Source organism: Cricetulus griseus, chromosome 4, assembly GCF_003668045.3.
Source record: "Cricetulus griseus strain 17A/GY chromosome 4, alternate assembly CriGri-PICRH-1.0, whole genome shotgun sequence".
NCBI lineage: Eukaryota > Metazoa > Chordata > Mammalia > Rodentia > Cricetidae > Cricetulus > Cricetulus griseus.
The window spans coordinates 225,720,399-225,735,441 of NC_048597.1; the positions used below are offsets into that span (position 1 = coordinate 225,720,399).

Genomic DNA, 15,043 nt, shown 5'->3' on the forward strand with positions numbered 1-15,043 from the left:
CAAGGAAGATGCTGCCACTTGGGAGGGAGGGGCCCAGGACTTGATGAATTAAAGTGTGTGGTGCTAGCCAAGTATATCAAACCTGCCTGCAGCAGAGAGGTCTCCACCCAGCTTCCAGGTCCTCTTGCTCAGGCCCTGTTTGTTTAGTGGCTTCAGTTTCCCTGGGTTAAACATGACCAGGCAACAGCACAGTCGAGTGTAGTCGGGCAGAGGCTGACTAGTGCTGAGGACACTTAGGCTAAGAAGCTCACCATCTTCATGATGGGAAGTGTTGGTATCGTTTATGTTTGCCTGCAAGGCCACCTGAGCAGAGAAGCTGAGGGGACTTCTGGAAGGTTGTAGGTTCCTATGACATGGAAGCTGAGGCCTCAGAGGAAAGAGGAAAGGCTACCCTTGTCCCCAGGTGTGTGTGGCAGTGAGAGAGTTTATGGCAGTGTCATGGAGGTTTCAGGAGGATGAGATGTCTCTGTCCCCTAGCAGGGATTTCTGAGTGGTGGGGTGCAGGCAAGGCCTCCACATTCATCCTCCCTCTGGAGCCTCCAGAGAAGGCAGGCCCAGACCTGGTAAGGTTAGAAATGTCTAAGCCATTGCCGGTGTGTCCCAGGCCCTCAGCCCTAGAGAGGACTGTGCCATCTTGGAGAGATGGTGTCTGGACTCCAAACAGCACTTCCTGCTAGCTGAGGCTGAATTGCCAGTGACAATTCTCCCCTGTAGGACATTAGCCTGGGCCAGGATGGAGCCATCTCAAAAACCTCAGTTCCCAGTGTTATTGTTTTGCTGCAGCTTCCAGTGATGACACACAAACCACAAAACTCAACAAAACCCACGTGGAGTTTATTGGGAAAGGGCGTGAAGGGAGGGGTAGGTGTTGGCTGACCGGGAGTGGAAATGGATAGAGAGAACAGGTGGGAGGGAAAACTTTCACATGCATACAGAGTCCTTAGGCAGCTGTGTAACACACAATGTAGCCATGCAACACAGGGACCTTTGAGCTGCCTAAGTATCTGCCTGAATGCCGGTGTGCGTACCCTGCCAGTGGTCAGGGGGCGGGGTCAGCATAGTGCCAGGATATAAACACCCAACATAGGGAGCACTCTCACAATTTGGAAGGTCTAGGGAGGCATGGTGAAGTTTCTCTGCAAACTGTCTTTAGAGTCCCAGCCATAAAGAGCCTTGGAGTGCTTTGAACCGTGTAACATTCACACACAATTGCTATTGTGTCAGATTTATAAGGCTGAACCGTGTCAGGCAAGATGGTTTCTTTGGACTCTTAAAGTCTGAGTTTCCTTGATTGTTTCATGTTTTAGAGTTACAGTTGCAGGGAGATTCTTGGTCTATAAAGTGCCTGGCCTGCAAGCATGACCATAAAAAGCAGATTGTGGTAATTTGGGCTTGTCATCTCAGCACTGGGGAGGTGGAGACTCCTAGCCTAATTGGTGAGGGGCCACAACTCAAAAAACAAAGGTGGATAGCTCTTGAAGAGTAGTGTGTCAGGTTGTCATCTGGCTTCCACATTCTTTCATGTGCACCTGTGTGTAAACATGCACCCAAACAGGAGCACACACATGCATACATGCAAGAATTATAGTGGCTTGTTTAGCTTTAGAGTCTGCAAATGAAAACCATTTGTCAGACATCTTAGGTTTTATACTAACTGCTTAAGTTGAACATTTTGATTTTTTGTTATTGTGCTATTTGAGAGAGAGAGAGAGAGAGAGAGAGAGAGAGAGAGAGAGAGAGAGAGAGAAGAGAGTACTTGGGGACATGTGTGCAGGTGCCAGAGGAGGATGTGCAATCCCCCGGAGCTATAGTTAAGGCAGTTGTAAGTTGCCCAGAGTGGGTCCTGGGAATTGAACTCAGGTCCTCTGGAAGAGCAGCAAGTGTTGTTAACTTCTGAACCATCTCTCTAGTCCCACATTGTGCTATTTGAGGCAAGATATATTTTCACTTTGCATCATGGCTGCGTCCTGCAGTTGATAGAGAATTTATTTCTTTGTCCATATCCCCTACTAAGCTCCCACTGTGAGATTTTGGGCTGGTTTTGACAGCCAGAGAGTCTTCCTCATAATGACTAGACAAGGCGGGAGGAACTGATTTTATCCTCACGGGACAGGAGTAACTCAATTAACGTTCCATTGTAATTTAGCCTGGATTAATGGCCACTTACTGGAAAATGTTACAGGCTCTGTGGTGTGCTGTTGGAAACTGGATTTCTCCCTTTATTTCCCCAGGGTCTTTTTCCCCTCCACCTAGAGCACACACTTGGAGCTTCAGGAAGCAGCATCCTGTTGCAATCATAACTTCATTGTTCCTTCATATTATTTATTTAGTGTCTTCAAAAAATAATTCCATTGCCTTTAATGATACTAGAGAATCACTAAGAGCCTTGGGGACAGTGTAGGGGGTCACTAGGTTATTAACTGGGCAGCTCCAGCCTGAAAGCTTCCAGCAGCGTTATTGCCAAATCACTGGGGAAACTTGAGGGCTCTCTCCTGCCTTCACCTCTTACTCTTTGCTCCTAAAATGACTTCAGATAGTCAGTTGACCTCTGGTAAAACCTTCATTAGACTACAGCGGGTAAAGAATTCGTGTTAAGTAGCTGGGTGATCCTTGGTGAGTCATTTTGCCTCTCTGAGAACGGGTTTTCTTAGTTGTTCATGAATGGAGAGATACGTTTCTAGGGACAGGAGAATCAATGGAACAATGGGAAGGAAGAGAGGCAAAGCCTGGAGCCAGCTAGAAAATCCTCATGTGGCTTCCCTCCCTTCCGGAATGGCATCACAGACAAACAGCAACAAAAATGTCCCCTGTGCTGAGTGGAAGTGTGGTATGCATATGGGCGCAGGTTCAATTGTTGTTTATGTGTGTTAGTGTGTGCACATGTGTGCATTCCTCCAGTGGAAGGCAGAGGTCAACCTCATATGTCATCCATTTTGTGCTTTGAGACAGGGTCACTCACTGGCTTGTATCCCACTGAACAGGCGTCAAGAGTCAGGTCCTCCTGGGTCCACCTCCCCAGCACTGGGATTACATATGTGCACATGCTCTACTTTTTTGAAAAAATGGTTTCTGGGGACTGAACATAGGCCCTCACGCTTACATAGAAAGCGTTTTTATCCATTCAGCTAACTCCCCAGCCTTGGCTCAGTTTTGGCCCCAGGAGTTCCAGGTGTTTCTTCCACACAAGGCAGATGAGATGTTCGCACACACTAGCTACACACACACCTCGAGAGTGTGACCCACATGCTGGGGCCAGTCCCCTCTACCTCAGCCCACAGGTGGAGGGCTTACCCAGGAGAAAGCAGGTTGCCAGGGGCTATAACGAATGACTCTGGGAGGGCTGACCTCCTTCCAGGGGACTCCACATGGGAATGTACCAAGTATTCCATTTTCTAATCATTTTTAGCTCCCTGGGCCCTCTAGGGACCTTAGTCCTCTCTGAAGTCAATGGAGTAATTGTCGACAGCCTCCTGGCTAATGACTGTGTCTGTCACTCCTCTTTGTGCTCATGAAGGGGGGTGATCCATGAGGCACTCAGCAGCCTGGCCACCTGATGCTTCTGAGCCTGGGGTTTTGAGGTCTGGTGGATTCCTGACTTCCTTCCTGTGCCTCCCTCCCTCCTCCTGGATGGCATCCTTGGGCCCAGCGCACAGAGGCGTGGGAGAAGTGGTCAGATCTGCACATGATTGGCACACACTGACAGGGCTGTGGTCTGCTTTTCTCTCCCTTCCTCCAGAGTATAAGAAGAAGTATGGTGAGGAACATGGCTCCTGCCAGGCCGGGATGGCAGGCTTCTTCACTGAGGTGGGTGTCAGCCCCATGGCATTTATTTCTCTTCCCTTCTTGGTGTTTTGTCCTTTCTATTTTATGGTTGGGTGGCCCCTGGAGATGGGATTTCTGGTGTCCTGGGCAGTTGAGCTCCGAGTGAGTAGATTCTGGTATTTCTCCCAGGGGACTTTAAGCCTAATGAAGGGTACCAGCTGAGCCAGGACCACTCGGGTGGGGGGGGGGCTGGGCTGGCTTGGGGATGGGGGAGACGTCTACAGAGTTGGCTTGGTCTGAGATCTGTGGAAGGAGCTGATTTGAAGATATGTCAGTCACCTGGGTGCCAACTTCACGTCACTTCCATCTCCTTAGCAGAGAGACTCAGTTTTACACACACCAGCCTTTCCACCCCTGGAATTCTGAAGGCTTCTACTCTGGAATGTGCCCAAGTGACAGGAACAGGGTGATTTTTGATGGCTAAGACACTTTTAGTTACTGTTTACTCTATTAAAAATACATTATTTTATATGTGCATATGTGTATGGGTGAACATCCCATGGCTCATGTGTGGAGGTCAGAGAGCAACTTTGAGGAGTTGGTTCTCTCCTTCCACCATGTGTGTTCCAGGATCAAACTCAGGTTGTCAAGCTTTGGGCCAAGTATCTTTACATGCTGAACCATTGTGGTCCCCAGGGATCTCCTCTTATTTAATGCTCATCTTCTGTAAGTTTCGATATTCTTGTGACAGCCAGCCATATGCCATTCCACTCTTGGTTTTGCAAACAGCAGTATCATACATGCACTTGTTCAGGTCAAAGATCAAAAGTGCCTTTCCAATCCAAGCTCATCTAAATCCCGTGTAGCCCCTAGAACACGTACCACATCACATGACTGTTCTTTTGTGTCATCTATCACCTTACCTGGTGATGGTCACGATGCTTCTAGAAAAGCCACCAGCACCACTTGCTGGCTCACTGGCCCCAAATTGTCTCCCATGATCCTTAATTTTTAAAAAACAAGATTTTATAAATTATGTGTATATGTGTGAGTGTATGTGCTTGTTAGTGCAGTGTCCAGGGAGGCCAGAAGAGGGCGTCAGATTCTCCGGAGCTGGAGTCACCATTGGTTGTGAGCTGTCTGACATGGGTGCTGGGAACTGATCTGAGGTCTATGGAAGAGCCACAAGCACTCTTAACTGCTGAGTCATCTTTCTAGCCTTGCCCCCCTTTTAAATCATGGTCAAATATACATAATATAAATTCTTCCATTTAACCATGTTAAGCCTACAGATCAGTGTTTAATGAATTCACAGTGGCATGTAGCTGTCACTCTTGTGTAGTTTTTTTTTTTCTTTTTCACTCCAGCTGTGGTCCTTTGTTGAGTGGTACCATATGTCCTCTGCCCAGTAGCCTGAGGGATTTTGCAAAGCTAATCCTGACATTCTGACCCCATGGCCTCCTGTTACAATGGAAGACAGAGGCCCTGACTCCTCACTTCCCAGAGCCTGACTCTCAGGACTGGGTGCCTTTCCCTCCTGGACAAGCACGCACAACACTGAGGGACAAGAAAGAGCATTCTCTGGTCCCATGGCTTTTTTTCTAAAGAGCAGCTCTGAGTCAGGAGTGGAACTGTCCTGTTCTCAGAGACCTATCTACAGCCAAAGAGGAAACAGTTTGTAATATAGAAGCTAGTCCAGAGGCAACAAAGAAAAGCTGCACTCTCAAACTAGTAAACACCAGGTGCTCCTTTGCCTCCAGCCCTGCCTCCGGCTGGCCACGCCCATTCACACCAGCACCCTTTGCCTGATTCCTACAGCAGTGATGTTCAGTGTGGCCCAGGATCTCCATGGATTTGGCCCAACACAAAATACAAATGCATTTAAATGTAAAATTTACTTTTGCAAATTTATTTATCACATTTGCAGACATGGGTACCAAGTTCTGTAGGGATGTCAAAAGGATGGACCTGTCTGGTCTACATAGAGTGCCATGCTGGGTCCTGGGATTGGCACCACCATTTGTTGTAGCTGTTGAAGTTAAAATGAGAGTCCCCTCCTGCCCCTCTCTCTACCATCCCGCCAGTCTACAGCCCATCACTGAGACAGGCTCTCTCTGCATTCTCCCTCCCCACTGAAGAACCCTTGTCTCCATTTCCCCAGCTTGGCCTCCCATCTGGAGTGCCTCAGAACCGCTATCTGCAGACAGCCAAGGGCACCATGGTTCTCCTTGTTCAGACAGCCAGTGTCTCCCCATCTGCTTTGAATGAAATCTAAACTCCGTGCTGTCCACAGCCTCCTGGGCCCTCTGGCCTCTCGGTCCTCATCCACTTCCCAACCTCCTCTTGAAAAGCCATGGTTACAGTGGGACTCGTCACATTCTCACTGTGACATTGTACCAGAGTACGACAGAAGGCCCTGTGCTCTAGCGCTCGAAACACACAGCACATCCAAAGGCATTCAGCAATTAAACTTTGGTGTATTGTGTTTTCAGTCACATGGATGAGGTACTGGGCTACTCAGAGGGCTGCTTCTAGAATATTCTTGGGCACACACTGCCCACATGCAGAGTTAGGTGTTGAGTGACTCAGCATGGGCGGTGTGGAGAGATTTCCCCTTAAGGATAGAAGAGAAAGTCGATTCATGGCAGAAATTGGAATTCATTGAGCCTTTGACAGGGAACTGGGGGAGAGGTAGAGGGAGGTGGAGAGAGATAGGGAGAAGGTGGGGGAAGGCGTATCTTTTTGACCCCATCATCTGGTAAGTTGGAGAGAGTGAAGCATTAGAGCATTAGACAGGAAGGCAGAGGGCAGTGAGTGCAGGGCCATGGATGAGAGGCCCAGGTGGGAGAGGCCCAGGCAGCAGTGCAAGCTAAGGGTGACCAGGAGGAAGAGAGAATAGGGACTCAGAGCCCGAGATAACCTCAGTGCCTGGTCATTTACCCCCTAGGTTCTTCTGGTAAGTGGGGACAGAGTGTCCAGAGCACAGGAGAGGTAGGACGGCTCTGGAGGGGAGGGCCTTCTTTCTGCCATATAGTTTTCCAACTCCAGAGGTTGTCTCCTGGCTTGCCTATGCCTCAACCTCAGCTTTGGTTCCCAGGCTTTGGGCCCCTGTAAACAGCGGGTCTTTGAACTCTCCATCTCCCTCTTTTCTGGAAATTTAGCTGTCTGCAACTGAACAGGAAATATATTTGAAAGGGTCAGGCAGGCCCCATTCCCTTCCCCTGCCCTCTTGCTGACCTCTGCACTCTGCCCCTGCTGTGAGCTATAGCTTGCAGGACATGGCCATGTCGGGCCAGACTGTTCCCACTGGAGATGTCTGCTTGACCCGTGGGTCAAAGACCCTGAGGTCATCAACCCTCTCCCAGTTATGGATGCCCTGTGTCCTTGAGGATAAGGACAACGTTAGCCATTTTTGTAGACTAGAATACCAGAGGGGGCATCCTCCAAGCTTCTAGATGAGGCAAGGAAGGGCCAGCCCACTGTGGAAATGTTAGGTGACATTTCTCCACTCAGATTTAACAGTGGATGGTGTGCTGCCTGGTGGCAGGCAGACAAAAGCGGACAACAGCCTCTTTCAGGCTCATCCAGATGACCTCACACCTTAGTGGTATCTTGGGAAAAGACCCACACTGTTGATTGAGGAATTGGATTTCATCACCTGTGTCTTTTACTTTGTGTGTGTTTGTGTGCAGCATTGGCATTGGCTGTTCCCCGACTGACAAAGAACTTAGAGCTGATCACATTTTTCTGACATTTGTGAATAACACCGAAAAGGACTCAGCCACTACTCACAGTGAATAGAAAAAACCAAATACGAGGTCTTCCCAAAAAGCAGTGTCTGCCTGGAGTACAGCCAGGAGGGCCACAGCTTTGGACGAGATGAGATAGACCGTGTGATGACTGCATGCTCTTATGTATACACATGTGTACATGCGTCTATGGATACCAAAAGTCAGCTTCATGTACTGTTCCTCAGGAGACATTCATCTTATTTTTTTAGTCAGGATCTCTCAATGAACCTACAGTTTGCTGATTAAGCTGGATGACCAGTGAACCCCAGGCAGCTGACTGTCTCATCCTCCCCAGTGCTGGCATTCTAGGTATATGCCACCATGCCTGGATTTTTATGTGGGTGTTGGGGATTAACTCAGGTCCTTATACTTCTGTGGCCAGCACTTTACAAACCCGCTAGGTCTCCAGCCATCTTTTAAGGCTTTTAAGAAACGAGATGACTGTGTTTATATACTTCGTGACACTTGAGAGGTAAACAGGAGATATTAACTATCTACTCAGTTTTTCTTCTGGATGAATCCAAATCACAGGCAAACAGTGTGTCCCTCACCAGGCCCTGCAGAGCCTTTGCAATGTCCTGCTGTTTCTCAGAGCCTTGGCTCAGAACAAGTTGTAGGCAAAGAGAATTTTACACTGTGTACAGGACTGGTCCTGGGGGCATCACTCATGCTCTTCAGTGCCCTTTGTGTTCGGGCATTGATTACAAATTCCTTTTTAAGCTCGAGGCCAGGAAAAGAATCTCTCTCCTCTAATGAACTCATGTTTTGTCTTTGAAACACTATTTGAGAACTAGCACTGTTCTCATACCAGTGTGAGGAGAAAGAGTGGATAGGTGAGTGAGTGTGCATTGCACACTCCTGTGACTGTGGAAGTGATCTGTCTCAGAAAGGAAGAAAGGACGGGATGGAGAGAAGAGAAGAAGGCTTCCCATAGTGCTGTGGCCCAATGGAAGAAGGGACAGTAAACACATGGGGACCCAGACGCCTGGTCTGTGCCCCTGTAGCCATTACAGATATGTCATTCAAAACTTTATAATCTCAATAAAAACTCAAGTGTCCCTGAGACTGCCTCTCAGTGCCTGTATTTTTATTTTATTTCATATAGCTATTTTCTTTTTTAAAGACTTACTTGAGTGCTTGTCTGCATACATGTGTGTGCACCAGGTGTGCATGTTGTATTTTTTTTTTAAAATATTGACCTACAAAAGAATTAGATTTTGTTGTTTTTTTTTTTTCCTTAGTGAAATTGCTTTTGTTGTTTTTTTTTTTCCCTCCATCATTCTTCTTTGTGCTCTCACACCCCTAGGGCCTTCTTTCCATATTTAAAATTTTATTTATTTGCCAGGCGGTGATGGTGCACGCCTTTAATCCCAGTACTCAGGAGGCAGAGGCAGGTGGATCTCTGTGAGTTCGAGACCATCCTGGTCTACAAGAGCTAGTTCCAGGACAGCCTCCAAAGCCACAGAGAAACCCTGTTTTGGAAAAAAAATTATTTATCATTATGCACATACTTGATGGATGTATAACCACATGTGTGAGCCTGCATTTGTGTGTGTGTGTGTGTGTGTGTGTGTGTGTGTATGCAGGTATGCTGCCATAGTACATGTCTGGTGTGTGTGTGTGTGTTTGTGTGTGTGTGCAGGTATCCCTGCCATAGTACATGTCTGGTGGTCAGAGGACAACAGGAATCAGTTCTCTTTCCACCTTGGCTTTTAGGGGTGGAGCTTGGGTGGTCTGGCTTTTGCAAAACCCCCTTTACCAACAGAGCCATTTAACTGGCCAATATTTTTATTGAGATAGCATCTAACTAACTGAAGTTAGCTTTGAACTCACTATGTAGTCAAGGCCTGTCCTGAACTCATGATCCTCCAGCCTCCATCTCTCAGGTGCTGGGTAATTATAGGAACATACCACCATGCCAGGATTGGTGTCCCTGCCTTCACTTGAACACTGTTCCCTGGAGTCACATGACTTAGTAACAGTATCATTTGTTCACCATTCCATGTTTTATCTTAGGGTGAAACTGGTGTGTGTGTGTGTGTGTGTGTGTGTGTGTGTGTGTGTGTGTGTGTGTATGTTCATGCAGCCTCATTGATGGCCAAAACAGGGGCTTAGTCTGTCACTCATTCTCTCCCCTTGTTTAGTAATCTCATCTTTAAAACCTGAAAATCCTAGCTACATGGTAGACTCCAGCTTGCCCAGGACCTGGTACCATACACATTGCCATAGAGAGACATTGTAAACTCAATTCTCAACTCTCCTTTGTCATGCCTGTGACTTGGAATGTGCCACCTAACCTTCTCTGTCTCCTTTTGGATTTTTTTCCCCTAGGAACTGGTGGTCATGGGTGCCCCAGGCTCATTTTATTGGGCTGGGACGGTAAAGGTGCTGAATCTGACGGACAACACATACTTTAAACTGAATGATGACGTGATTATGAACAGGCGGTATACCTACCTGGGTGAGTAGCTGGGGAGTCTGTGGGTGACAAGGAGGACTGTGTGTGATGACTGTCACCACAGGCTCATGCATCCTTGCCTTATTGATAGAAAGAAGCAGATGGTTTTTGTACCCATTAATCTAATTAATTACACTTTAGAGTTTCTTAATATCTAGTTGCATACATGGGTGGTAGAGAGGTCAAAAGAAGAAACCCCATCAAAACTGGATGGTTTTGTTAAATTCTGATCGGGGAGCCTTCAGGGGACCAACCGTTTCCTTGCCTTGCTTTAGGAGCCAATCATAGTCAGACGGCCAGATACAAAATGAATGTGGTTGAACGTGGCTTTCCCTAGAGATCATTTTGAATGGTGTGTCTGCTTCCTGCTCACAAGTACAAACAGTAAGAATCAGAATTTCACAAGCTCGAGCACCATGATGCTAGGCTTTCCTCAAAGGCTCTGGAAATTTCTCTTATTTATTTTTTCAGTTCTTTTAATTGGCTAGAAAGAATATAGGCATAATTTAACTAAGCAGCAACCAGGGAAAAATGATCCTGGGCTGGGTACAGCAGTGTGTATCCATAGTTCTTGTTACTCTGGAGGCCACAGCTTCAGCAGGAAGTCTATGCAATCAAGGATATTTGAGGCTGTTCTAGACTACATGGTGAGATGCTGTTTCAAAAAAAGGGGGGTGGGAGGAAGGAAATGAATGAAGAGAAGGAAGGAGGGAGAGAGTACCGATAGAAGGCCATCTTATTTAAGAATAGAGATAAGCTGGGCATGGTAGCCCATGCTTGTAATCCTATCGCTCCGGCTGAGGCAGGAGAATCACAAATTTGAGGTCAGTTTGGGCAATTTAGCAAGACCTTGTCTCAAAAAACTAAGAACAAAGGAACACACACAGAGATGGGCGCCTTTGCTTGTGTAACAGTACCAATTCTTTTTTGTTCAGCCCAGGCCTTAAGTGGATTGAAAATTAAACTAAATTTACAAAGATTGATAATGATAAAATAATGTCCTTCATGCATGCTGTATATGAATTAAGCCAAGGGACACTTATAACCCCCCTTTTAGATAGAGAACTCCCTGGAAACACCTTGCTAGGCAGATGTAAGGAGCGTGTGTGTGTGTGTGTGTGTGTGTGTGTGTGTGTGTGTGTGTGTGTGTGTGTGCGTGCGCACGCATACACACACACACACACACACACACACACATGTGCGCGCGCGCATGCATGTTTGCCATTCCCAGCTTGACTGTTTTTCTGACTAGCACAGACCCGGCAGCACTTTCCGTGCTTTGAGGTGTTTCTGCACCACCTTATAAGGCAGGCATTGTCACTGCCGGCTATAGTTCATAGGTGAGGAGCTGTGCAGACGCTATGTAACTTGCCGAAGTCACATATCTTAAAGGTAGCAAGTCCATTATAAACCCACGTTTTCTGATGCGGGGTCTGAATGCTGAAGCCCCCAGCCCCAGGGTGTGTGCTGCCGAGACAACACTTGCCTCTGGTACTGAGCCTCCCACTAAGCTGCAACCACCATGAGGTGAGATCTCTGCCTCTCATTCCCAGGGCGTTGTATGTTCAGTGACTATAAGGGACTCAACTCTGAGTCAGGGATTTAAGGGAAGGCACAAGAGAGTCACAGCTACTATGGTTTGAGGACAGGTCCTGAGAACTACAGGACCTGTGGTTCCTCTCTGTGACCAAACCAGAGGCCCTTGTCTGCTTCAGGGATTAGTGTGGAGTAGTGGAGGGTGGGAGTCACTCATAGCAGTCTAATGTGAGCCTTCAGGCTGAGCGGCATCAACCACTGGGAAAATGAGATAGCCATGCTCAAGCGATCACAGCTGCCATGTATCACAAGTCAACATATAATCATCACAGCATCAGGGTTTGGATGCTATGGGAAAGCTTGAGAGACACACAGCAACATGCACTCTTTCTACTGGCCAAGCTGTGATTTCAGCCTGCCAGCTAGGCATGCGGAAGGCAGGAGACATTTAAATCAAACTCAGGTGACCATCTCCCCATTGTTTCTGAGTTCCTTTCAAACCCAGATTCTTCGACTGACCATCTGCTCACCCGTCCATGCATCCATCCACCACCGGTATCTCTCACTTCTCTTAAAAAGGATATTATTACGTAGTTGCTAACCACAGATACTCCAAACTCATGCAGATGGTCTTAGAATCTTGCTTGGTAATCTTGAGCATGGTTAGCTAACCATGTATTGTCTGTATGCAAAAGAAGAATATTGAAATATTTTGCAATATTAGGAATTGAACCCAGGGCCCTATGTATACCAAGCAAGCACTCTACCATTGAAATGAACCCCTAGCCCTTTGTTCATTTTCCTGACCTGGATGGGGTTGCACTATAAGGATGTGTATTCTCATTCATGAAGTTGTGTGCTTTTGTGTGTGGATTGTGTCATTAGAATTGTGTTTCCCCAAAGTAAGAAATACACAGAGTATTTAGCACCCTACTTGTTCCAAAGGGGACAATCAGAAGGTACTCTCCTCTCAGTGTCCCTGTGAGCATGCATTTTTATGACACAAGTTATTTACTATGAAAAGATTGACAACTGTCATTTGTCTTTGAGAAGGGTTTATGTCCCAATAATAGCTAGAGCATACTGTCTGTATAGAATGCCTACCCAGGGAATGGTTTTTTTTGTTTTGTTTTGTTTTGTTTTTTTGGTTTGTTTGTTTGTTTTCTGCTGCATATTTTTTTCTTTAGCTGACCTTCTTTCTCAAGTGTGTCTTTGATTTCTACCCATCCCGTTCAGGCTATGCGGTGACCGCTGGCCACTTCTCTCATCCATCCATCACTGACGTGGTAGGAGGCGCCCCACAGGATGAAGGCATCGGAAAGGTGAGGAGGAGAAAAGCCCAGGCACAACGTAGTACCAGGCAGAGGAGGGACACGCTGCCCTGTAGAGGCCTTTCCAGTTTGCTTTGTCTTGAACACTTTCCCAGTAGGCTGATGAGTAACTGGGGACTGATGGTGAGCCCTCTCCTCTCTCTGAGTGTCTCCTCCTGGTCACATTGGGAGAGTTAGCCTCGAAATCTTAGAGTGCTTGCAGCTGACTCTGTGTGCAATTTTAAAGACTACCCTTGATATCCTGGTACCCTCGAGAGGAAGAGCATCCAGTGCTGTCCAAACTCAAATACCTCTGCCTTCCCAAGCAACTCTGACCTGATGGAATCAGATCTCATCTTCGATGTCTTGAGAGCTTCGTAGTGCCTGATTTTCATGTTTCCCAATGTTTCAGAAAAAACAAAAACCTCCATGGTGTTTTCAAGACTAGTATAACCAGGGCTAGCCTGGGAATGCGTAGATCTGGCTTTCTCTGTCATAGCTGATAAGAAGGTAGGGGATACCCCAAAGCACAGGCCACCCCGCTCAGGAGAACCAGATTTATCTTTCTGGCTGTACTCATTTCTCCTCATCACTGTGACTAAATGCCTGTCAAGAAGCCATTTTGAGAGAGGAGAATTTATTATGGCTTAGAGTCTGAGGAGATAGATGCCATCACGATGCAGAAGGCATGGCGGCAGGGAGGAAGCATGCACACCCCAAAAGCAGAAAATTAACCTCAATGCCTGCCCCCACTGACCTTCCAAGAGGCTCCTCCTTCCAACCCTCCCAAACAGCGACACCAGCAGGGAACCAGGTGTTCACACACGTAACCCTATAGGGGACACTTCTCATTCAGACTACAGTGTTGGGAAAAGCTGAACAGTGCTGTAAATGCTGGGCCCATAGTCCCAAGGGTAGACCAGTGTTGGTGTCTGACCATATTTCCTGTGGTCCAGCGAAGTGGAACCCTGAGTTCTGGACCCCATGGCCTGCTTAATGAGCACCATCAGCGGAGAAGTCAGCTCAGAAGCCATCAGCTGATGGGGCTTGGCTGAGACATGCTCATGAGGTCATGTCTCTGGATCATCTTGGGCAGCAGGCAGCAGTGCTGCTCGGGTTTCAGAAGTGTGATGCTGTGGTAGAAAGAGGTCCTTAGGAAACGAAACCAAGTAACTCAGGGCTCAGAGGCAGAGTTGAACTCTGATAGCTCATGTCCAGAACCAGCTCTCTCTGAGTCACATGAATTCCTCTACATAGTGGAAGAAAAAACCCCAGTGGCGATGGGGCCGTCTGGGGAGGAAGCAGAGCCTCCAGACTTCTCCATTGTGACCTTTGTGATTTGGGTGCTTTCACTCCTGGTGTGAGAACACCAAGGCCTTCACACCAACACGGCTGTTCCTTAGCCTAGGACAGGGCCCTCTGCCCTGGTTCTCATGGGCTCAGCTTTGCATGACGTGTAATGAGAGGGCCTGGAGAGACAGCTTGGTGATTAAGAGTGCTTGCTGCCTTTGTAGAGGACTCGTAGGTCCTAGCACCCACATCGAGAAGCTCACAGGCAACTGCAATTCCAGCTGCAGTTGGAGATCTGATGCCCTCTTCTGGACTCTTCACAACACACACACACACACACACACACACACACAGCCCACACACACACGAGGGGAGGGAGAGGGACCACTGAAATAATTTTTGAAGATGTAATGATGAGGGTCTAGAGAGATGGTTCAGCAGTTAAGAGCACTTGTTACTCTTGCAGAGGACCAGAGTTGTTCCCAGCACCCACATGGTGGCTCCCAGCTGTCTGTAACTCCAGTTCCAGGGGGTCAAATGCCCTCTTCTGATCTCTGTGGACACCAGGCATGCATATGGTGCACATACATGCATGTTGGCAAAACACTGTTATACATAAAATAAAATCATTAAATCTCTTTTAAAAAGAAAAAACAATCAGACATCAATGAATTCATAGTGCTAAGGGCTCTCACAAAATTGCACCATGAAGGGATTTATTTAACATTTTAGTGCGTGTTTCCCCATAGATGATGAAGATGAAGATGGTGATTATCCACACAGATTCCATCGTTCTAACTACTGTGTGGGATCATGTTGGAGAGCTTCTCTCCCGTGCTCACCTCCACCACTTTGTCTTAGGTTGTGACTTCATTGAAGCTCTAACTCCCAGGACT

General features: G+C 47.3%; 1 protein-coding gene across 1 annotated transcript in view; it reads left to right on the forward strand.

Moving 5' to 3' along the window:
• Itga9 (integrin subunit alpha 9) overlaps positions 1 to 15,043 on the forward strand; it is a 295,174-nt gene that overhangs the window by 40,605 nt on the left and 239,526 nt on the right. Inside the window, exons 5-7 of the mRNA XM_027415345.2 lie at positions 3,737 to 3,804; positions 9,885 to 10,014; positions 12,784 to 12,869. Of these exons, the coding sequence (XP_027271146.1) occupies positions 3,737 to 3,804; positions 9,885 to 10,014; positions 12,784 to 12,869 (284 nt within the window). The remainder of the gene's footprint in view (positions 1 to 3,736; positions 3,805 to 9,884; positions 10,015 to 12,783; positions 12,870 to 15,043) is intronic.